We start from the raw sequence: 25,751 nt of genomic DNA on the forward strand, positions 1-25,751 counted from the left end.
AAGCTTGAAAGAAGCAATTCATTGTTAAGCCCCAAGAAAAATGTGTTCAGAAAGATAGGAATTCCAGATGATTAAGTAACATGAATAATAAATTGGAAAATATTAGGTATACAATGAAGAAATATCTTACCACAAGAAAAATACAATAAAATTCCAAGAAAAAAATGCTTATCTATTGATGTGAGAAAGCAGAATCCGTGTGAACCAGGAAGAGTATGGTGGTCATACCATCGTAACTGTGGAGGAAATGTAGTAACCTTTCAGACTCAATTGAGCAGTATTTACAGTGTCACAATATGTACTTTTTATTGATTTTTCAAGTTGTAGAATAAACAATGCAAAAGATAGTTATATTGACCAAGGTAAATGTAAATTTTATCCATATTTACAATGCTAAAGTAAAGGTTTAGCTAATGTAAGTTGAGACAAAGGGAAAAGGTAGAGATGCTAGTATCCTTATTACAGGATATGTGTAAGAGAAACTGTTGAATTTGTTGGAATAAAAAATATACATTTAAGGATTACTTAAAGTTACAAAAATACTCAGTAGAAAAACTAATGATAAAGATAGTATTACCAGAACCTCCAGACAAAGACGGGAAGGGAAGAGTGATAGAAGTAAGCTACTCGTCCTTTGTGACAAAGGATGAATAATGTCTAAACTCTGTGAACCAGATATACAGTAGATGACATCTACAGTTGATAAATCAGTAAGTACACATGTAAGCACATTATTTAGCAGTGTGGAGGTTATTACAAAAGAACTGAAAACAACAGACTGAACTGATGGTTGAAATCAGATTGTGTCTATAAAGTACTAAGATCTTTTTTGGCTTCATTTACTGTAACTATTTAGGGCTTCCCTGGTGGCTCAGTTGCTAAAGAATCCACCTGCAATACAGGAAATCCAGGTTCGATCCCTGGGTGGGGAAGATCCCCTGGAGAAGGAAATGCCAACCCATTCCAGTATTCCTGCCTGGAAGACCCCATGGACAGAAGAGCCTGGGGGACTCTTGTCCAAGGAGTCACAAAGAGTCGGACATGACTTAATGACTAAACCACATCTTAGATTTACAAGAGTCACCTGCCCAAGATATTTCTATCCATGCAGCATAATATTTAAATCTATAAAATTCTAAAGTTTTTCTTTACCATGCTACCTAGGTACGGAAAAAGCCAGATAAAATCAAGGAAGATATCCTTTCTGATAAAGGTGAAAAGAAAAGAGGAATGTGGGATTCCATTAAAAGGTAATTACTAATGAATGTTTTAACATATAACTATAGACCCATCAAGAGTCTAGTGTGTGGAAGCCCTGCACATGGTAAACATTTAAGTTAAGCACAGGTGTTCTCTAGAAAGGATAAGACAATACATAAATATTACTGATACGAGATAGGAAACTGGAGCTGTAAGATGAATGAACGTAAAGGGCTATTCAAATCAGAGGAGAGAAGGAACCTCAGAAAAGACTGGAGGAGTGCATGGCTAAGATATATTCTAAAGGATGGACAGAAAGAGAAGGTACCTGGTTACCTGAAGTCAGAAAGATTGGGTATGTGTCTTACAGAACAGGAAGTAGCCCAGGTTAGCTGAGATGTTAAATATCATAGGAAATATTTAAGTTAGGTTGGGACCTGTATTAATCAGAAAAGGAATATATCAGCTCACACATCTAAAGAGTTCAGGAAACCATGGCTGATTCATGTCAATGTATGACAAAACCCACTACAATATTGTAAAGTAATTAGCCTCCAACTAATAAAAATAAATGAAAAAAAAAAAATAAAGAGTTCAGGAGCAGAGCTGACTTTGAGCATTCAGGTGATGTGGTCCAGACATCTCCAACACATAGTTCTGTTATTTGTGCTGCCTTCACTTTCAGACAAAGGTTTACAAGAAGAGCTTGCCCAGTTTAGGCTTCTTTTTCTATAAGTTGACTTCTTGTTTGATGAGAAGAATGATGTTACTGTCCCAGTATGCTGTTGAACTGGTTCCCGATCGAGAAAGTCTCAGACTCACTCGTTTTGAGATGAGTTGAGTAGACTTGTTTAGAATCTGGGTATTTTAAAGTGTATCTGTTCATACAGAAACCAGAAGGTAGAGACAGAAAGGAATAAAGATATTGTTAACCTATGGCGTAGCCACTTACTGTACAGAAGGGGTACCAAAACAAAGCGCTGCTTTGTTAGGAAGAGAGAAGATAAGTCTTGGGGAATGGTGACTCCTCCAGATACATAAGTGTATGTTAGAGTGCTTTCGCTTTTATGTCTGAGTTTTAATCCTAACTTCAAGTGATTTTTTTCTTCCCCTCCCTGAATCAACTGTATTTTTCTTAATTGGGGGTTTACAGTGAGAAAAGATTTCAAAAATACCTGTCGTAACAAAAGCCTCAAAACATTGCATGTGGCCATGGCATGCTGCAACTCATTCTGTGCTCTTAAGATAACTTTTGTAACTCACAAAGATTCAAAAGTATTATCTCATTAATCTACAGAAAATATAATTGCATTCTGTGTTGTCCATTTTTAAAAAATCATAAAATTTCAAGTTATATTGTCATGTTTAAATATAAATCATAATTTTTAGGGTAAGTACTTATTTACAGTGTACTAACCATTCATTTAGAAAAGCATTCCTGTTTTTATCTCTTATCAAATTCAGTACTTTATTTAGGTATGTAAAGTGTGCAGATGTGTATTAAGAAACTAATGATCAGTAGTTTTTTTTTTATTCCAAGTTTCACAAGGAGGCTCCATAAACAAGAAGATAAGGAAAAAGATGTTCTAAACATTTTTTCAGTTGCTTCTGGCCATTTATATGAACGCTTTTTAAGGTAGGCATTTTTTTAATCTAGTGTTTTGGAAAGGAATACACTTACATGGTCCAAAAATAATTTTTAAAGTTTAAAAGAATGAAAGAAATTACAGTGAAAAAAATCTCCCACCTCTGTTCCCTTGATCCCCAATTCACTTTCTCACAGGAAACCAATGTTATTATTTTAATACCTGCTCAATACAAGCTCAAATGTATATTTTTTAACTCTTTTACCAAAATAACAACACAGTACATACTGCTTTGCACCTTGCTTTTTTTTTTTAACCTAAAATTTTGAGAGAAGTGTATTTTCTAAACACAGTGAAATTTTAAGTTTGATTTGAAATGCCAATACACCTTAAGGTTAGAAAATGGACATATTTTGTAGTAAGATGTGAGAGAATAAAGAATATATAGGAAATTTTCTTCTGGTAAAGAAATACCTTGTTTTATAAAAAGGAGGAGTCTGAGAAGAGGGAGCAATGTTTATAAACTACAGAGGGCTATTTTTTCAACTGTATATATAGAAGGATCATAGAGAATGCCTCAAAAATATTTGAAGATGTGTTGACATTTTAAGATGGTACTTTAGATACATCTGTATCCTCTCCAAGCAGAGGTCTAGAATAGCAAAACACATGGCTTATCCAGTGAATTTATCAAGATAGGCTGTTCAGGCCTTCAAGGTTTATACAGCTGCTGTTAATGACACAGGGCTTCCCCGGCGGCTCAGGCAGTAAAGAATCTGCCAGCAGTGCAGGAGGCATGGGTTCAATGCCTGGTCGGGGAAGATCCCCTATAGGAGGACACGGCAACCCACTCCAGTATTTCTTGCCTGGGAAATCCCATGGACAGAGGAGTCTGGCGGGCTACAGTCCGTAGCGCTGCAAAGAGTCGGACACGACTGAGAGAATGACACAGTAATAGAGCCAAGATATTAGACTCTAGTTAAACTAAATACTGTTTCAGACTAGCTTCTTTCTTCTGTCAGCTGGAACAAACAGGCAGTCCATTTAGTCTATAGCAGGCATATATATGTATATATATACATATGTATGTATATCTATATATATACACCTATATTATATTCTTATATGTTACATACTTGATGAGCAGCCATAGTATTTGAAGACACTTCACTCTGTTTCTGCATAATTCATAGTGATAAACTAGTTAATATCTTTAAATATTTAAATGCCTTAAGAGAAGTAGGATGAACCCCTATTAATGTGAATTTATTGAGTTTATTGTTTTATGCAGAATTATGATGCTTTCTGTTTTACGGAACACAAAAACACCAGTGAAGTTCTGGTTTCTTAAAAATTATCTCTCACCAACATTTAAAGTAAGTACATTAATTTTTTATATAGGTGGTTAATATTTCAATAATAAATTATTTATATCTTTGTAACATTTCTCTTTTCAGAATGAGTCTTTTGAAATGTATATCTACTCAAATTATTATATATAATCAATTAAAACTTGGTATTCAATATTTTTTATCTGGCTTAAAAATTCTGTGTAGCTTTTATTTAAAGCAGTGATTAAAAGGACAACAGGAGATGGTTTATTTTTAAGTAACCTCAAAATTAGGATTAGTGGATTTTCATGATAAAAGTTGGCAATGAAAAATATGTGCAGATTGTTAATTTTAAAAATTAGATTTTTGTCATATTTTTACAAAGAAAGACAAGAACAGTAGTATCTAGAACACGTGAAGACTGTGCCACAGAAGATAGTTAGACGGAGCCACGAAGAGTGAAGGCTCTGGTGTCGCATGCAGTGCGTGGTGCTGTGGTCCTGCCGGCACTGCAGTTACTGTCTGTGGCATTTTATGTTTAGGAGCGTCTGTTCCCCTTTACTTAGCCCCATACTTTTGCCCCGTTTCTTCCTATTAATCAGATTCCTGGGAAGTTAGGATCTGTTTCAATAACAGTTAAAGGAGTTCTCTTTCTAGACCCAAACCAGTGGTGAAAGCAGAAATAAAAACAGCCAACCATGCTTTTATTCCTTGGTATTGCCAGGTACATTTCTGAGTATTTTACCTCCATTATTCCATTGCTTTGCATAAAGTGCTATTCCCAGAAAACCAAGACTCAGAAGTTACACAGCTGACTTGCACAATTAGGAGGTATCCAAGACCACCCCTAAGTTCAAGAACCCACTAGGTCTCACAGAACTCAGAAAAGCAGTTTCACTCAGAGTTACATAGTTTATTACAGCAAAAGGATGCAGAGTAAAATCAGCAAAGCAAAGAGACGCATAGGACAGAATCCAGGGGAGACCAGACCAAGCTTTCCTTTTCCTCTCCCAGTGGAGTTGTGTGCACAGAGTTTGTATCTCCTAGTAGAACTGGGACAGCATACATGGAGTGTTGCTAATTAAAGAAGCCCATTCAGACCTTGTGTACAGGGTTTTTATTGGGGGTTGTGTTTTTAATCCTTGAAGTAAATAGTCATAAATCTCAGATACTTATATCAAGAATATAATTTATCAGTTTACAACTCATTTTGTGTGGTTTTTTTTTTTTTTTTTTTACACCTTTCACATCTTTGGTGTCTCTGATTAACCAGCATGTGGACATGTGCGTGAAGTGTTTGATTCATAGGTGTTCCAAGATCCAGAGGCTTTCTTTTCTATCATTAAGTTTTTCAGGTCAAACATTAGTAGTAAAACTAGAGGAACAGTTATCTTAGTTAATTAATAAGCCTGCTAATTAATATTAGTGTACCTATTTTTTTAATGTCTTTAAAGGGCTTCCCTGCTGGCTCAGATAGTAAAAAAAATCTACCTGAAACTCAGGAGACCCAGGTTCAACCCCTGGATCAGAAAGATCCCCTGGAGAAGGGAATGGCTACCCTCTCCAGTATTCTTGCCTGGAGAATCCCATAGACAAAGAAGCCTGGTGGGCTACACATCCATGGGGTTTCAAAGAGTCAGACACAACTGAGTGACTAAAACTTTTTTCACTTTTCATGTATACTTATCTTTTTATATTTGTCAGCATCATCATATTTCTTATTGATAGGTATAAGTTGTAGAAGACAACCATTTAAGACATTTTACCAGTTCATTTGTAACGATTTGTAGTAAACTCTAACTTTTAAAATGTTAACATTTTTTCTCTGAAACAAATACTACCTTCTGTTCCTTAAACATATTCTTTGATTTGTGTGTGTGTTTTAGGAAGTGATCCCGCACATGGCTAAGGAGTATGGATTCCAGTATGAACTGGTCCAGTATAGGTGGCCCCGGTGGCTTCATCAACAGACAGAAAAACAGCGGATTATTTGGGGTTATAAGATTCTTTTCCTTGATGTCCTTTTCCCTCTTGCAGTGGACAAAATCATTTTTGTTGATGCTGACCAGGTAATAAGATTAACTGTTGTTTTTAAGAGTACTTTAACTGTTTTATACTTCTAAGTATAGGACACACTTTATGTTGCTGCTGTTTATTGCTATCTTTGTTGCCATGCTATGTAAACATAAGACATAATTTTAATATATAAGCAAAGTATCTTTTCTAAAGATAATCTGCATTCCAGAGGAAAATCAAAAGTTTTGCCAGAAGTACCAGTTATTCCTTAAGACATGGCAATTTTTCCTCTGAGGTAGTTTTTTTTTTTTTGGTAGTTAAAAATAAAACAAATACTTATATAAATCATCACAGTAAAAGTAGCTATATGGAAATACGTGTAAATCTATGGCTGATTCATATCAATGTACGACAAAACCCACTGAAATGTTGTGAAGTAATTAGCCTCCAACTAATAAAAAAAAATTAAAAAAAAAAAAGTAGCTATATGAATTCCTGTGGATATGAGCTGAAATTTGTTTAAAGTGAACTGTTTCTTCTTGCTGGAAACATTAGCAATTACACACACTCATCTCTCTTTTTCCTCCTTCAGCAACATTCTTTGGCAATTAGCAATAACCAAATCCCATTATTGTGCCACTTTAAAAAAGCCTAATTTGGCCAAAAAAATTATGGTCCTCAGCTTTCAACAGAAATTTTTATGATTTTTATCCTTCCCTCCTTACCTGCCTTTGTAACCATTAATGGTAAAAAATAATAATAATAATAATAATTACTTTTAAAATACACAGAATTTCTAAAAACAATAATATGTAAATATAAGTGTTATATAAGTTAAATGCACAAGTTAGTATATTATTTAGTACTAAAGTATATTTTCAAATCCTATTTTATAATATACTTCTATATTATATCTATGTATTCTAAATTCTGTTATCTTTGTATTGTTTTCCAAATTGATAAATGTGAATAATTATAATTAAAAACTAAGAAAGTAGGCAAAAGTGTAATGAAGTATTTTCAAACATACTAACATAAAATTGATTTTTCTTTCCCATTATATATGCAGTAATATTTTTCTAGCAGGCTAGAATCTATTAAAAAATCAAACAGGCTAGTATTACTTCATTGAAGCCATTGAGAATAATCAGAAGATTTTTCTTTATGATTAAAACTAACATTTGCCAATATATTTACAGTAATAGAGATACAGCATAAAAATTGTTTTGAATTATTAATCTATACCTTGAGAAATTAAGAGCTGTGTACTTATATATTTAATGGCTTACCAAAATATGTTTTGTTCAGAATTCCTTGATTATAAATCAAACCACAATGAGATAACACCTCACACATGTCAGAATGGCTATCATCAAAAAGAGCACAAATAACAAATATTGGTGAGGATGTGGAGAAAAGGGAACCCTTCTACACTATTGGTGGGAATGTAAATTGGTACAGCCACTGTGGAAAATAGTATGGAGGTTCCTCAAAAAAACTTTTTCTAGAACAACCATGTGACCCAGCAATCCCAGTCCTGGGTGTATAACTGAAAGAAACAAAAACACTAATTCAAAAGGACATATATACCCCAATGTTCATAGCAGCATTATTTTAAGTTGCCAAGATATGAAAGCAATCTAAGTGTCCATCAACAGATGAATGAATACAGAATGTGATACATATTACTACTCAGCCATAAAAAAAGAATGGAATGTTGCCATTTGCAGCATGAATTGACTTGTAGGGCATTATGCTCAGTGAAATAATTCAGACAGAGAAACACAGATATGTTATATAACTTATACGTGGCATCTAAAAAGTGCAACAAACTAGTGAATAAAACAGAAAGCAGACTCATAGAGAACAAACTAGTGGTTACCAGTGGTGAGAGGGAAGGAAGGAAAGGCAAATATATGGGTAGGAGATTAAGAGGTACAAGCTCTTAGGTATAAAAAAGCTACAAGAATATATTGTACAACATGAGGGATATAGCCAATATTCTGTAATAACTATAAATGAAATATAACCTTTAATAATTGTGAGTCACTATCATATACCTGCAACTTATATACTATAATGTATCAACTGTACTTCAGTTTAAAAATATCTTGATTAAGAATGATGTAACAAACTATTCTTATTAATGAGTAAAACCACTAACATACAGACTAGGTATGTAAATTTTAAGTTTCTTTTAACCTGTGAGGACAAGGGGGAAAAATAGAAACTTGGTAAACACGTGCTGGATGAAAGAACTGTGGGGAAAACTCAGTTCTCTGTCTTTTCTACAACAAGATAATGATGACCTGAGAGTCACATTAAAAGGGCTGCTATTATTTTATAGTCTTCATCAGAGAAACTGTTCTGTTATTTAGATTGTGAGACATGACCTGAAAGAACTTCGAGATTTTGACTTGGATGGAGCTCCTTACGGGTATACTCCCTTCTGTGATAGCCGCACAGAAATGGATGGATATCGCTTCTGGAAAACAGGATACTGGGCATCACATCTTCTAAAAAGGAAATACCATATCAGGTAAGAAAATTCATACTCTTATCTTTGAGTGAATAACTTTTTGAATCACAAGGCTCAGTTTTCTTTGAAATTATAAAATAACAGCAACCAATTATATAGTGCTTATTACATGCCAGTCACTCTTATAAGATTTAACATCTGTTAACTCATAAAATCTCTATGACAGCCTTTTGATACTGTTATCATCCCTATTTTATAGATGTGAAAACTGAGGCATACAGCATTTTTGTCCCTGGCCCATGCTTACGCTGCTAGTCCAAAGCTGAGCCAGGAGTTAAACCCAAGTAACCTGACTCTACTATCTGTTCCTAACTACTGCAGAAGATTTAAACTTTGTCTATCACGTAACAGAATGTAGATACTGTCTTCAAAGCTGATATTATGGGGACTTCCCTGGTAGTCCAGTGGTTCAGACTCCATGCTCCCAATGCAGGGGGCCTAGGTTCAATCTTTGTTATGGGAACTAGATCCCACATGCCGCATCTGAGACCTGGCGCAGCCAAATAAATTTTTTTTAATTTGAAAAAAAAGCTATTATTGTTTTGTAGGGCCATGAGTTTCAGGAGATCTTAGAAAACTTGGCAGTGACCCTAAGAGGATGTGGGTCTTAACAGCATCAAATCAAACCTCAAATTCCTTGGAAATAGTATTAGACATGGGGAGCAAATTATGAAAAGATTCATTGTGTTAGACCCAAGGATATCTAAAGTTGATACCATCACTGTAGATAGTCACTAGAGGAAAGTAAATATACATGAACAAGACTGGCTGTCAAGGAGTATACATTTCTTGCAGCGCCTTATACGTGGTGGATCTCAAGAAGTTCAGGAGAATTGCAGCAGGTGACAGGCTCCGGGGCCAGTACCAAACACTCAGTCAAGATCCAAACAGTCTTTCAAACCTAGATCAGGTAAGTGAAATATTTATGGAATAATTTTCAGTACTCATAGACTGCTGTAACCCCCTGCTATTTAGAAACATCAAAATCTTGTATTTTCAACCTTTCTTCCCTTTATACAGTTTTGTACATATTTTTTCACTTTAAGTCCAGCATTGTCAGAACTAAAATATTTGATCTTGACTTCTCCATCCTTAAACCTCTTTCCACTGTGTGTCCTCACTATGTTACCCTGTCTTTTTCTCACTTGCCTCCATCATCATTTAAAGGTGTCTGTCTCCCTCCCTCACTCTTCCCCTTTCTCTTCCTTTCTCTCTTTCTGTCTGATCTTTAAGACAAATTCCCTTCATCCTGTGCCCTCCCTGGATACTGCTTTATATTTTGTTTTTCCTCACGAATATTTTTTCCCATGTCCTCTTATTTCCTCACTATGGTACCCTTAATTTCCTCAGAAGGAAATGGCAACACACTCCGGTATTCTTGCCTGGGAAATCCCATGGACAGAGCAGCCTGGCGGGCTATAGTCTGTGGGGTCACAAAAGAGTCAGACATGACTTAGCGACTAAACAACAATGACAAAAAGACCCTGTAGCCCTTAGTTCCCGCTATTCCTTCTTTCCAGTGAATAACAAATATAAGTTCTTATTAGAACCATACATATTTGTTCATTCATTCAGCAAGTATCTGTTAAATACTTACAATGTGTCAGATACTTTCCTAAGCGCTGGGACATCAGAAAACAGAGCAGAGATCCTTAGCACATGATGCTTTTTCATTCTAGTGGTAAAATGACCAAATAAATCAGTGAGCAGTATTTAAAGATAAGGAGTACTTCAGAGACAAAGTAAAAGAGGAAAACATGATAGAGTTCAGAATGGTGAACAGGGGTTAGGGTTTGCTGTTGTAAATTGAGTGGCCATAGACGTATATGAAGGTGACATTCCAATGGAGGCTTAAGAGCTGACTGTGCAGATATTGGTGAAAATTCCAAACAGAAAGACTATCGAATACAAAGGTCCCAAGGTGAGAGTGGGCTTTACATGTTTGAGGAATAGTACAGATGGGGAGAAAATAGTCTGATATAAGGGAAGAGAGGCAACAGAGGGTCTAGATAACACAGAAACTTGAGGCCCTTTGTTTACAAGTCAAGCAAATGTCATATTATAGTTCAAGATACTAATGATTGACTCAAGACCACAGTGATGAAGGACCGATTAAAAAAAAAAATCATTCTTGAAAGTTGAGAGAACTTGCCATATGTATGTACAAATGCAAGGTAGTGTCTGCAGTATTGCCAATTAGTTAAAAAGAAAAAATGATGTTGAGTCCGCAGTAAACCCCAGTGATGTTCCAGATTTAGGTTATGAATACCACATTTTTATAATTCAGTCATTTCCCCGGTGGGTTAATCATAAGGAACCCTATCTGCCTGTGGGTAACTGAAGAAAAGACCAGTTTTTCAGACAAACCAGCAAGCATCTGAGGGACTCTTCCAGAACAGCATCACTATATTTGGGGAATAGTTGTCCTTTCTCTGATATATTTGACTCCTATTCCTGCCAGTCCAGTAAATGCTTCTCTCTAAAGTCAGAGTAATAGCTTCTTATCCAGTGAACACTTTTTGCCTATTTACCTTCTTTGAAACACAAATGTTTTCAACCTCACCTTTCTTGAAACTCGCTTAGCTTTCATAATACCAAATCTTCCTGCTTCTTCTCTGATGTCCATGACTTTCCCACTACAATTTATTTTAGAGCTACTCTTTTTCTACCTCTTATTTAAATGTTGCTGTCCTCTAAATTTCTGCTCGTGGCTCACTTCTCTTTCTGTGCCCACTCTATTAGCATTCCTACAAACACTCAGGGCTTTAATTCACAGCTTTTCTATCAAGAAATCCCAAATCTTTGGCTCTTCTCTCTCCTCTGAATGCCTAACTCGTATGTTAAATCTATTGAAATAGACATAGTAATGCCCAGAACATTTCTGAAATTAAAAATCAAATTTCGAGCTACATTTCTCTTCCACTATTCCCTACATCAGCAAATACTGTTCAGCTGCCTGTTATAGGTTAGGTTATCCAGGAAACAAACTGCCTCTAAATTAACTTGCAGGAAGTTTATTAGGATGTGCTTTCAGGACCAATAGCTATTAGAGAAGGAAAGGAAGCAGAATTGGGCAAATTCTACAAATTCAACAAAGGCCTCAGACAACCCCTACAGGGGGCTCTAAAGCTGAGATGGCCTTTCTTGATTGTCACAGTTTGCTCAGGGGGCCTGGATCTTTGTTCCTTCACCTAGATTCCCCGAACCTAGTGATATGACCCAGAGCCTCCCAGAGTTATGAGGATAATAAGCACAGCTTCCCCAGGAAGCTCACTGGGAGGGATGAGCAGGGTCACTTCTACTTTGCCCCCTTGGACCCATGTCCTTGCCTTTCTGGGCTCCTGACCAATCAACCAAGCCATTCACCATTTCATATGAATTTATATATATTTTAGCCTTAGGCTATTTCTCTTCTCTATGCAAAGTAAATGATAAGTTACATCATCTGAAGTAGTTAAAATAGTCCTTAGAAAAGCAGTAGCACTAAGTATTATATTGAAAAGAAAAAGGGTCTCAAATAACCTCAGCTTCTACCTAGAAACTAGAAAAAAAAAAGCAAATTTTAAACCAGAGTAAATAGAAAAGAGGGAATAATGAATGAGTGGAGTGGAATCAATGAAAGCAGAAATCAATGAAATGAAAAAATGGAAAAAATTATGTGTTTCAGTAGGTTTTCTTATGAACAAAAGCTGGTTTTTTGATAAAATTAGCAAAGCTCAAACCGCTAGCAAGACTGATCAGGAAAAAGATAAAAGACATAAATTACTAATATAATATAGAAATGAGAGACTTGATAGCATAATATCTATAGATACTGAAAGAATAATGAGAAACTATTATGAACAACTTTATGGTAATAAACAACTTCGATGAAATGGACAAATTACATAGAAGACACAAACTATCAAAATGCACTCAGAATGAAATAGATAACCTGAAGAACACTGTATTTATTGGAGAAATTGAATTTAGCACAACTTTCCAGGCCCAGATAGCTTCTAATTTCTACAAAACATACATGAAATTCTACCCAATATTAAAGAAAGAAATAGTATCAGTTCTCCGCACACTCTTCAGAAAATTGACATCCCATTACGTTTGCATGTTCTGTTGTTAGAAGGAAGTCAGTGGGTCCAGCTACACTCTAGGAGGAATACTTGCACAAGAGAATGAGTACTGGTAGGCAAGGATCACTGGGGGCCATGTCAGAAGCTTCCTGCCACAAACCCAGATATCTATCAAAATGAAATTGAATTAAAAAGATTTTACTCAATGGTAAAAAGGTATATTTACTGAACAGTAAAAAGGGTGGAATTTTATTCATCATACACATAGCAACTTCGATGAATCTAAAAATTATGCTGATCTAATTAAACAAGCCAGGCCAAAAATATACATATTGTGTGATTCTGTTTATATAAATTCTAGAAAATGTAAACCAATCCACATGGACAAAAAGCAGTTCATGTTTGCCCAGGAACTAGCTTAGGTATATGTAGAAAGGACAGCCCAGAAGGATTGCAAAAAGGCACAACAAAACTTGAGGGTTATGGATATATTCAATGAGCTTGATTGTGGTCATAGTATCCCAGGAATATTTAATATGTGAAACTTATCAAATTGTACCCTTTAAATATGTACAGAGAGTGGACTGACATAAGGTTAGACATATAAATCAATGGTATAGAATTGAGAGTCCAGAAATAAATTGAGAGTCCAGAAATAAATTGAGAGTCCATGCATCTATGCTCACCAGATTTTTGACAAGCATGCCAGGATAATTTAATGGAGAAACAATAGTTTTTTTCAACAAAGGTGCTATAACAATAAGATGTCTACCTGCAAAGAATGAATTGGACCCCTTCCTAATACCATATACAAAAACTTAACTCAGGATGGATCAAATGCCTGAATGTGAGAGGATTAAGTGTAAAACTCTTAGAAAGTATTGATGTAAACCTTTGTAACTTTGGATTAGGCAATGGTTTCTTAGATATGAAACAAGAAATATAAGCAACTAGAGAAAAAACAGATAGGACTGCATCAAAATTAAAAACTTTCTTCATGAAAGAACACAATGTGAAAAAGACAACCCACAGAATGGGAGAAAATACTTGAAAATCATATGTCTGATAAGGGACTAGTATCCAGAACATATAAAGGATTCATAATTTAATAACAAAAAGACAACAAATTTTTTAAATACTCAAAGGATTTAAATAGATATTTTTCCACAGAAGGTGCACAAGTGGCCAGTAAATGCATGAAAGATGCTCAGCATCATTGGTCACTAGGTACTTCATTAAAACTACAAGATACCACGTCATACTCACTGGAATGGCTATAATAAAAAGATGGTCCATAAAAGCATTGGCAAGGATATGGAGAGACTGGAACCATCACACACTGCTGATGAGAATGTAAAAGAGTGTAGTGTATGTGTCTGTGTGTTTTGCCAGCCATGTTTAGTTGGATGGGGGCAGGTCAGAGTTTGGATTTAACCAGGACTATTTTGCCAAACATGTCCAACTAAATGAGAGGTAAGACAGTTGAGAATCTATTCAAGGGATTAAACATAATGATTAACCTTGGAAACTGAAGAAGGGAGAGTGAAGACATCAGGGATAAGTGACAGTGAAACAATGGTGCAATCAGGTCCCAAAGGGGATCAAAGGATTTTGATATCTGAGTACTTAATGGAGTAAGCTGAAAATCTAGAGGTAGTCAGAGACTGGGAGTATGATGGGAGAAAGTGGCTGAGATAAGATGACCGACCAGGTTATTTAAGGATTTAAAGAATGGATTTCCAGGAAAAGGGGGTTCAAAGAAGGAACAGTCAAGCTTTTATTTTTTTAAATTGATAAGACTTTTTTAGAGCAGTGTTAGATTTACAGGGAAAAAATTGAGTAGAAAGTACAAAGAATTCTCATATTTCTGGGCTCTATTCTGTTCCATTGCTGTGTTTGTCTATTCTTTTACAAATATCTATGTTTTAACTACTAGAGAATTTATATGAAGATTTTCAAATTCACTAGTATCATCCTGTTTGTTATTCTTCTTCAACACTGAGTTGGCTATTCTGGGCCTTCTGTGTAAACTTTAGAATCAGTTGATATCCACAAAATAACTTTCTGGGACTTTGATTAGGATTGTGTTGAATTTGTAAATTGAGTTGGGAAGAACTGACATCATACCAATATTGAGTCTTTCTATCTGTGAACATGAAATACCTCTCCATTTATCTAGATGTCCCTAAGTTTCTTTCATCAGAATTTTAGTTTTCCTTATGTAGAGGAACATTCTTTTAGATTTTTACCTAGGTTTGTTTGGGGGGTGGGGCGGGGGGGGCGTGGATTGTGCTAATGTAAATGATGTTATGTTTTCAAGTTTAAATTCCACTTGTTCATTGCAGATATATAGCACTTGACTTTCTGTATATTAACCTTGTATCCTGAAACCTTGTTATAATTGCTTATTCATTGCAGGAGTTTGTTATTGATTCTTAGAATTTTCTGCATAAACAATCTTGTCATCGTCAAACAAAGACAGTTTTATTGCTTTCTTTCCAATCTGTATACCGGTTTATATTTCCTTCTCCTATCATGTTTCATTGGCTAGGACTTTCAGTATTATGATTAATAGAAGTGCTGTGAGAAGAACCCTAAAATTATGAATCTTGGACCTTAGGTGGAACATCTAACACAAGTACCCCTGGTGCCCTCTGGGAGAGAAAGGAAACATGCCATTTGCTCCAGAATGCACACAGATACTCTCTGGGGACACATCGGGACAGGCTCGACAGCCCTTGACATGTAAACAGATACCTCTGCGAAAAGGGTCTCTTGATGTCTCCAGAGATCTGTCTTTAACTTACTAGGTTCATTTGCCATTTAAACATCCTTTTACCCAGGTGCCAGCAGACTTTGCTTAGAAAGCTGTGAGTGTGCAGAAGTGTGAAAATATTCATGGAGCAGTTTCCTGATAGGGAACTGAAAAGTCACCTCAGAATCTGGAGAGTGTGATGGTGACCACATAACCAGTAAGACACAGTATAAGTGATTAATCCTGGTGTTTCAAGGCAGCTGGAGGTAGACAGGGCATTGCAAGGTGGGTTCTGGGCCCCCCTCTCCACCCCCAGGGCAGGAGCAAAGTCCAGGGCAGGTGTGCGCTTCCTTCCAGTGCACGGGTTCATTCATGACATGAGACCATTGGGTCAAATTAAGTATTTAAAGCTTAAAAATATGACCATATCTCAGATTTGGGTATGTTTTATAGAATCCATTTATAATCTAAATGACATCTTCAACTTCTTCCACTCTGACTCTAATTGCTATTCCTCTGTGTTGAAATCATTCTTTTTCTAATAGGATCTTCCCAATAATATGATTTACCAAGTTGCCATCAAGTCTCTTCCCCAAGAATGGTTGTGGTGTGAAACCTGGTGTGATGATGAATCCAAGCAAAGAGCCAAAACAATTGATCTGGTGAGTGTTTGCATTTTCCTTTGTATAGACAGATAAGAAAATGTTCCAATAGAAATATTTTCTGTTTTACAAATGACAGGGCACCCTGTGGCTCAGTCTGATATTTACTATTTACCTACGATGGCAGGTATAGGGCTGTATCGGGGGCTCCCAGACCACCCCAGGTTTGATGATTCAGTAAGAGGGCTCTTAGGACTCAGAATATTTCATGGATATAGAAATATTACAGTGAGAGAATACAAAGTGAAATCAGCAGAAGGAAAAGGCGCATGGGGTGAAGTTCAGAGAAAACCAGATCCAAGCCTCCAAAAGTCCTCTCCCTGTGAAGTTACCTGGGACAACCCTCATTCCTTAAGCTCCAAGAAGTACAACACCATGTGTGAAATGTGGTCTATCAGGGAAGGTTACCAGAAATCCAGTGCCCAGAATTCTTACTGGGGGCTGGTCACGTACGCAACCCCTCAGCCTGGCACATGCCAGAATTCCCCATATCTAGAAGAAAGGCAAGTGGTCAGCATAAATCACAAGTTTGCAGTTTAAGCACAGTGAGCTGTCCTTATCAGGGAATGGTGGGAACACCTGAAACCCAGGTTCCCAGAGGCCAGCCAGGGGCCAGCCTTGTGAACACATGTCTCTCAGAATAGCGGTCTCAGGCCTGCTGTGTTAATTCTTTTCTGCACAAGGCCTTTTGACAGAAAGGCCATCAACTGGCTGAAATGTCATAAACTGAACATCTGATGATGAGTTATCATCTTAACATATCATCAGTTTAGTTCTTACACCAATAATTTCCCCAAATAAAGACAGCCAGAATAATTCCAGCTACTTAAAATATCTTATACGTCTTTTTCTTCATTATTTTTGAGAATTTTTTTCTTAGATTTTCACTGTAAGCAGTTTATGCTACACAGTTTAAATATAGACATGAAATATTTTAAACTAGTTGATTTCTTGTCCATATGTAGACATTATATTCAAATACTGTATATTTTCTCTAGTAGTACAAGATATTATCATTTCCTGACCATATTGTTTTTATGTGGTGATGAAAGTTTAAGATAATTGTGTACAAGATCTTCTTTGAGGAACAAACTGTCAAAATATTAGACCTTGTAGTTTTTAACAAAATAAGACTGGATAGTAAAATACAGGGATATTTTTCCAGATATGTATAGAAAGTAGCATGGTTTGGTGGTTTAGTCGCTAAGTCGTGTCTGACTCTTGCGACCCCATGGACTGTAGCCCACCAGGCTCCTCTGTCCATGGGATTTTCCAGGCAAGAATACTGGAGTGGATTGCCATTTCCTTCTGCAGGGGATCTTCCCAACCCAGGAATTGAACCCAGGTCTCCTGCGTTGCAGGCAGATTCTTTACCGACTGAGCTATGAGGAAAGTCTGAGAAAGTAGCATGCCAAAATATAATTAGATTGCAATCATAGGTGATAGAATGTAGCAGAAACAAGTGGTCATCAGTCAGAAAAAAAGCAAGGGAAATTTCTAAAGAGTAGTTAAGAACATTACAATGTTAAGGTTGTGTTGTATAAGAATGTGACTCATATGTTAGTTGATATAAGTCTTCTTGAGATTTTTAGTATTTAGATTAACATGAGCTACTCTAACAAATGCCCAAATTTCTGTGGTTTCACATACACCCAGGTTCAGGCCCAAGTGGGTGTTCTGTCATTGAGGGCCTTCCCTGTACATCATGACTCAGGGACCAATTTCCATCCATCCTGGGACTTCTTCATCCTCCGGGGTCCTGTCATCATCTATGTCCATCTGAAGCTGATCCATCCAGTATGGCAGCCACTTCCCACAGGCAGCCATAAAATACTTAAAATGTTGCCAGTCTAAATTGAGGTGTGCTCTAAGGTATAAAACACATCAGATTTTGAAGACTCAATAAAAATGTAAAATACCTCATTACTGATTTTTATATTGATTACATTTTGACTAGATAAAATTTTGGAAATACAGTGTTAAAATTTATTCCGCCTGTTCCTCTTACATTTTTTTAATGTGGCTGTTAGAAAATGTAAAACTGCATTTGTGGCTTCGATCGTATTTCTGTCGGGTAGTGTTGATCGGGAGGGTAAGGGTGGAGGATGCATCCTGACCCTAAAGGCCTTGGCCCCGTGTGTCCACATCCAGTTATAAAAAGAGCTGAGGATCATCATTCCTGGATGGGCAGCTACTTCCTACAGTAGGTCTAACTGAGAAAATGGATGGGCGGCATAAATTTTGGTGGGCAACATTATCTCTTCCACAGAAACATTTAAAATAAAAAAGAACATGCTGTTTTTGGTCATCTTCAGCAAAAGGTTAAAAAGGAAACTCAGGAAATGGCCTAATGGAGAGGAAAAAGCATTATTGACCTTCGGACCACAGTTCTCTGTTGTGAGGGCTGACTTGTGCGTTATAGGATGTTTAGCAGCATCCCTGGTCTCTACCCACTAGATGGTGATAGCGCCCTCCCAGCCCCCCAGTTACAGCAATCGAGTCCCTCCAGACCTGGCCCCAGCTCCCCTGTGAGACCGGATTGCCCCACTGAAGCCCTACCGATAGAGATTATGCTTCCCAGTGGCTTAGCAGGTAAAGAATCGACGATTGTAGCATAAGCTAAGGAAAAAATAGTACTTTGTTTTTTGTTTCTGACACAATTAGAAAATCCGTTATCTTGTTTATAGAACACATTATCTGTGAAGTTAATTTCTACAGAGAAGTTCCTGTTACCCACTTACTGCAGAAATACATTACTCTAGGAAAAAATCCACAATGGAATACTGGAAATATTTGGTGAGGAAAGGATTAAGATACCAGGCTTATGGCTCATAAATAAGCTTTCCCGTAAGGCATGAAGGGTGAAGCAGGCTGGGGCTGCCATGAGAAAGTGCCATGTAGAAGTCAGCTCCATGACACGCGCTCTGTTACTGTTCTTCGTGAAGAGCAGACTGGATGCTGTGTAGCTGTGAAGTTTATGCCCCTCCTGTAACCTTTCTTTACGTTGCTCAAGCCAAAGACCCTGGGGTCATATTTGATGCCTCTCTTTCCTCACAGTTCACATCCAGCCCACTAACACTAGTCCTGTCAGCTGTATCTTCACATACATCCAGAGTCAGACCCTCCTTAAACTCTGCCTTTGCTTTTTGCCTTTTAAACTTAATTTCCCAAGAAACTTTATAGTAGAACCAATTGCTTATTAAAATTGATCAAGTATTAGAGGAATGTTGGGTTTCTATAACCTTGTTCTAATTTCCTCCTTTGCAAATGAAAAGACAGGTTCTGCCACTGGTGCCCACATATGCGCACACACAGTCTGGTGATGTTTACAGGTCTCACTACTAGTTTAAGTGGGACTGTCCAAGTCTAACTGCTAGTGAGAATTGGAACCATGAGAAACGAGGATCCCCGTCCATTGTTTTTCCACTGTGCCTCTTAAACAGACTACTTAAATATTCTTAAGGCATGGAGATTTATAGGCTACTCTGAATTTCACAACTATCAGTTTTTTTCCAAATGAATTCCAGTTAACTGATTTTAATATCATAACTGCTAATCAAAACAGAGGCATAGGAAAGAGGACAAGTGCTTTTTGCCAGAGAAACTCGAGACATTTCTAAAGGTTGACAATTAGTTTTACGTATGGAAAAAAAAGTATGTAAAACCAGGTTTTAGTCCAAAGAAAGGGCTAGAAAATATTTATTAATATAATCTGCCGTGCTCTTTTACAGAATGGTCATATAATTGGATCCTTTGTCCAAATATTTTATAGAATTGTTTGACAGACTTCTTATGAACCATCAGAAAATCTTCAAATTTTTGTTTAAACTTCTGATTGAGTGTTTGCATTAAACACTGCTTACATAAACTGCGATTTGTCATTTCAGTTGATCCTTTCTCTATTAAACTAATTCTAATATTTAAATTTTCAGTGCAATAACCCCAAAACAAAAGAACCTAAACTAAAAGCTGCTGCCAGGATTGTCCCAGAATGGGTGGAGTATGACACTGAGATACGGCAACTGTTAGATCACCTTGAAAACAAGAAGAAAAGTGCAGGTGAGTTGTTCTGCAGTTGTGTATGAACCACATGTTGCACTAAGTGAAATTAGAATAGATTACAAAATCATTTCTTAATGGTTATCAAATGATTACATCAGAATTTATTTACCAAAGTCTGTGACATGATTACAGATTTCCTTTTTATGTGGACTTAAGTTCACAAATTTAAAACATGGATAGAGAAACTATTCCCCTATGGATATAGCATCATATCATCACATAGATAAGCAGTATAGTATTAGTCTCCTGACCTAAGATAGAGGTTAAAAAAAAAAAAGTAAAAGAAACAATCTCTTTAAGATACACTGAATTTCCTAAATACGAAAATCTAAGCCCTGAAGTTTAATACAAGCCTTACACAGCCAAATAAAGTATTCCCTCCTGTCCCCTGCATTAGTGACAGGCATAGTATATAGGCTTCCTCACAGAAAGCTGGTTCCTTGTTCCAGCCTTCATCATAGACCAGAAGGTGGTTTGAATTAGTTTCCATTTCTTAGATTTAAAAAACTGAAATTACCTTAGCATTTTATCACCCTACATAAACCCTTAACACCAGTAAATGTGTGTTGGATATTCTTTTAAAGCTGATACCAACTTCTTGATTCCTTCATGATTCCCTTTCCTGGTCGGTACCTGTCTCTATTTTTCTTTGCTCTTTTTCAAAAGTAGTGTTGAGCTTCTGTTGTGTTCCAGTCAGTATGTTAAAGACTTTCACACGTTAGACTAATTAATCCTCATAATAATTATTTCCAGTAGTTCAAAATATACTTCTTATTGTCCTCAACTTTACTTTTTAGGGAGGCTGAAATTATATATAAACTTCCTCACATAAGCATGAAATTGTGTTTTATACTGACTCTGTTTTCCTTAACAAAATTAATGTGTGTTGTCGGAGAAGTTCAGCATTTAAAATACACCTGAGTAGTTTTAATAATCTAATATAAAGGTGCCATTTCAATTCAGGCGAAAGATTATTATGTAAGTGGCATAACTGTTTTCAAAGGGAGAGAAAGATAAGACAGAGTAAGGAGGGAGAGAAGAAAAAAAACTAAAAAAGGAAAGAAGAAAGGAAAACTCACATAATTACCTAACGATAAAATATAAATTCATGAAACATTGAGATGAAATGTTTCTCTTATCAAATTGGAAAGAGTTAAAGGATTAACAATACCCAGCACTAGCAAGAGTATTGACAAGTAAGTGTGTATATACATACATGCAGTAGCTGTATAAATTAAGGAAATTTTGTAATATACATAAAAATTCAAATACATGCCATTGGATCCATCAATTCATCAGAAACTCACATTTAAACAAAAATATGTGTGTATGTATGTTTGTCACAACATTGTCTTTAATAATGATATAGAATCTGTCCAACAATAGAGGATTGATCGATTGCATAATTCCAGTGGAATTTAGTGAAGAGAGAGAAAAAGTCTGCCACCTGGAATTGTGGGACAGGATCCATTTAAATTGTGTTTTAGTTAATTTCTGCCTGGAAAATATCATTTTGAATTCTCATGTGTTCTTAAATCAGTTAGTATGTGTAGCGCATTGATGCAGGAGAAAAAGACATTTTGAACTCTTTAAGTCTTCACTGGTATTGACTTTGATTCTCACAGTTATATAGTATTTACTACTGCGTTTGAATGTTCTGCTCGCCCATCTTAGACAAAGACCACCTATGTCTTCTGCTCTTTGTTGTTCCATTGCATTAATGACAGCATACTTTGTGCTTGGTGAGAAACCTATTTTTCACCATCAGGGTGCTAGGTCGTGGAGATAACAAAGATGAATAAAGTATTGTCCTTGTTCTGATAGACTCATGGGAGCTCACTTGTAGGTGCGTAAAAAGGCAAGTAGTTATGCTCCCATATGATCGATCCCATGGGCTTCCCTGCTGGCTCGGTTGGTAAAGAATCAGCCTGCAATGCGGCCGACCTGGGTTTGATCCCTGGGTTGGGAAGATCCCCTGGAGGAGGGCATGGCAACCCTCCAGTATTCTTTCCTGGAGAATCCCCATGGACAGAGGAGCCTGGCGGGCTACAGTCCACAGGGTCACGAAGAGTCGGACACGACTGAGCGACTTAGCACAGCACAGTAGATGCCATAATGTACAGAGAGCTGTTCTCATCGTCACTTCGTGAAGCGAGTAGGTACTGAACTAACAGGAGGATCCTACACTTTGTATTAATTCATGCCTCAGTGAGGCTTAAGCTAATTTGATATTTAAGATTTCAAGAGCTAAATATGCTTTCTTCCCCTACAGTTTTGACACATGATGAACTCTAGCACTGGCTTGTGTAAGATGAGAAAGTGTGACAAGAAATCTGCCACCTGCTGGGGAAATGTGGAACTACTTCCAAGACTTGTCAAAGTTTCATTAAGGATCAGTGACATCTCCGATTTAAATTATATTAATTATTTAAAAGTAACATGTATTTAATGTATTGAATAAATTTAAGTTATATATTGTAAGAAATGACCATTGAGTGTTTAAAATTAGATGGTTCCTCTTTCCTGATTGCATAAAACACTGGGTTTTCATCAGTTAAAGTGATAATTTTGCCAAATAACCAGGTTGAACATATCTGACTAGCTGGTCCTCATGGGGATTTATCAGACCATCTACATCTTTGAATATTCCAGCTGTATTTATTTATATATTTCTTTATTCAAAAGATGCATTTAAATTAGAGAGACCTATTTTGTTTTTTCTTCTGAGAAAGAAGGACTTACAGTTATCCCTAAATAGTATTTTTAAAAATTAAGCCCATTTGTACCTTAACTGTTGTTTTAAAATGAAAGTAGTGCCACACTGTGACCACTTATCTTAAACCATATGATGTTTTAATCCTATGCTATATATTTTTTAGTTTCTAATTTTTATTTTTATAAAATTATATTCGTGGGCTTATGGGGTATGTATATATTCTTTTTAAAAAAGAACCGGTTAGTTTTATAGAAACTAAGTTAAGAATATAAACAGTTTTTCTCTTTTATATTAGATGAATAGGAATAGTAAATGTTCAAAAAAACTGTCCAGCTACTCTAGAATCATAGGATCTTGGGCCAGGAGCAGAAGACCTCAGTGTCATTGTGGGCCCTGTCCTCTGAAGCTGAGGTGAGTGTGGGAATCATGATTGTTCCGGATGACCCCGTTGATAAGTGAGGTTTGGGGAGCAGTTAGTAGAGTTTAACCTCCAGCCAGTGCCAGCCCCCCTTCCAAGGCCCTGCCAGGTGGAGCCTCACGCCATCTTGGAAGCTTCCAGGGCCACATGGAACCGTCTGCTCCTAGAGCTGGGCTGCTCTGTCTTTGGACGGTTCTGTACAGAGTTCCATGGTGAGCCAGAAGCTGTCTACCACGGGTCTGTGCATGTTCCTCTGAGCTCTTCTGAACAAATCTACCCTTCTCTATTAGATAACAGCCCATAGAGTATTTGAAAGCTCAGCTCCTCGCAGCTTCCTTCTTCCTGATAAGAGATCACAAGACCTCGCTCCCTTTTCCAGTAACCACCCCCGTCCCTGGTTCCTTGTTTGGGTTTTTCTGTGATGAAAGGGAGTGCTCAAGTACAGGGAACAATGTAGCTCCTTGAAGGACAGAATAGAATACATCCAGGAAGCACCACAGGCCATCAGCCTGGAGTTACAGATAAAATTGGACTTTTCTGTATAAATATGTAGTTTGATACAAATGGGAGCTGCCCAAAGAAATGGTTGCTTCTATGGGCCAGGCCCAGCCCCTGGGACACAACCAGACAGGCAGTTGGTACTGCCCAGGAGAGGTGTGAGAAACCCAGATGAATAGTGTTCAAGGCAACAGGTGTATGTCAAGTCAGACTGTCTTCAGTCACTAAAGCATGGCTAAGAGAATTTTCTTCTCTGAGATTTAGCAGCGAAGAAGATAGTAGCATTTAACTTCCCCCCTGGAACAGAAAGGACTATTCATCAAGGGGCTCTGACATCTGTCTCAGATCCCCAGTTCATAGAGCAAGTGATAAGTGTACCACAAAATCTGTCAGTAGTAAGGGGGTCCACCCTCTTCCAAGGGGCTTCCCTGGTGGCTCAGCGGTAAAAAGTCCACCTGCCAATACAGGAGACCTGGAATCAATCCCTGGGTTGGGAAGATCCTCTGGAGAAGGAGACGGCAATGCACTGTAGTATTCTTGCCTTGAGAATCCCACGGACAGAGGAGCCTGGTGGGCTACAGTATGTGGGGCCACGAAGAGTTGAACACAAGTTAGCAACTAAACAGCAACCACCCTCTTCCAAAGAATCAATTGATTTGTTAAGATCTTACTCTTGGTGGCAGAGTTAGGGAGTTGAGGCACAAAGGACCAGGACTTGGATTGATCCACGTTCAAAATACAGGCAACTTTGTGATGGCAGCACATGGTTAGGGGCACCCAGCCCACCCTGTAGCCACTCAAAAAATGAGCCTTTAAGTGTTAGGTAATGGGATAGCTGTTCCCCATTTTGCAATTTTTTAGCCCAGTATCAAATGTAAAATTCTAGTTTCTGAGAAATTCTAGAGTGAGGTCTCTACTTAGAACCTGCTGTTAACAACTTTGATTATAGACTTCAGATTTGGAAAATAATTTTGTCCCCTACAGTTCATAATTACTTGCATTTAAGTTATTTACTTCAGTCATGTGATCCTGCCCAACTGTGTAAGGTTTGCATCCTGTCTGATGTGATTTCACTTTTTTAAAAAGTTTATTTTTGGCTCTACTGGGTCTTTGATGCTGTGTGCCGGCTTTCTCTAGTTGCAGCAAGTGGGGGCTATTCTCTATGTGCTTGGGCTTCTCCTTGCGGGGGCCTCTCTTGGGGAGCACAGGCTCTAGGGAGCACGGGCTTCAGTAGTTGCAACATGTGGTTTTACTTTAAAATCAAAGGTTTTGATTAAAATATGGATAACTTTTTGTCCTTAAATTCTAAAATACTGGTAAAAACCAAAATGTTTGAATGGAGATGGCCCTAGGTAACCTAATGTTCAATTTAAAATTGGGGGCAGAGTTAGAGAAGGGGTAACCTTGATGCGTCTTGAGTAGGATGAATTGTGAAGTAGACATAACTGACCACACAGTGGAGTGTCTAACCTCAGAGCGTCGTGCTCAAACTCCCTTTTACACAAAAGTCAACAAACCCACCACTGGCGTGTAGACTTTCCTTTGTTTTCCCATGGTCTGCTTCCACCAGAAAACTGTTTCCAGTTTTGTCCAAAGGCCAGTAATCTAGGTCTTCCTAACCTGCACAAACCCAGCACATTTTTAATGACCTGTTGTGTGACAGTTGACATGTCCTTTTGAAGTTACGAGTGTAAGTGGCATTAAATAAATATTCAAATGAAAATGCTGGGAAGGGAAAGCGTCAGAAGGCCTGAAGAAGTGACATTTAGGATGCAACGTGCAGTAGGAGGAAGCGCGAGCCAGGCAGAGACCAGCACGGAGGTAGGCTTGTTCCTTTGAGGATGAGGAGGAGGGGGTGGGGGCTGGAGCCTGGCACACAGCGGGGTTTGTAAAGCACGTGG

At 37.3% G+C, this 25,751-nt stretch overlaps 1 protein-coding gene across 2 annotated transcripts in view; it reads left to right on the top strand.

Moving 5' to 3' along the window:
- Positions 1–22,699, top strand: part of UGGT2 (UDP-glucose glycoprotein glucosyltransferase 2) — a 136,861-nt gene extending 114,162 nt beyond the window's left edge. The window contains exons 31-39 of one of the 2 annotated variants that reach the window (XM_043478321.1): positions 1,165–1,250; positions 2,741–2,836; positions 4,078–4,162; positions 6,004–6,186; positions 8,512–8,672; positions 9,468–9,582; positions 16,040–16,156; positions 20,089–20,215; positions 22,491–22,699. In XM_043478321.1, coding sequence (XP_043334256.1) covers positions 1,165–1,250; positions 2,741–2,836; positions 4,078–4,162; positions 6,004–6,186; positions 8,512–8,672; positions 9,468–9,582; positions 16,040–16,156; positions 20,089–20,215; positions 22,491–22,513 — 993 coding nt within the window. In that variant the 3' untranslated portion in view covers positions 22,514–22,699. Of the gene's footprint in view, positions 1–1,164; positions 1,251–2,722; positions 2,837–4,077; positions 4,163–6,003; positions 6,187–8,511; positions 8,673–9,467; positions 9,583–16,039; positions 16,157–20,088; positions 20,216–22,490 lie in introns of both variants that reach the window. The other variant, XM_043478322.1, reaches the window with a different exon arrangement.
- Positions 22,700–25,751: the final 3,052 nt, after the last annotated feature.

Source organism: Cervus canadensis, chromosome 9 (assembly GCF_019320065.1).
Source record: "Cervus canadensis isolate Bull #8, Minnesota chromosome 9, ASM1932006v1, whole genome shotgun sequence".
Taxonomy (NCBI): Eukaryota; Metazoa; Chordata; class Mammalia; order Artiodactyla; family Cervidae; genus Cervus; species Cervus canadensis.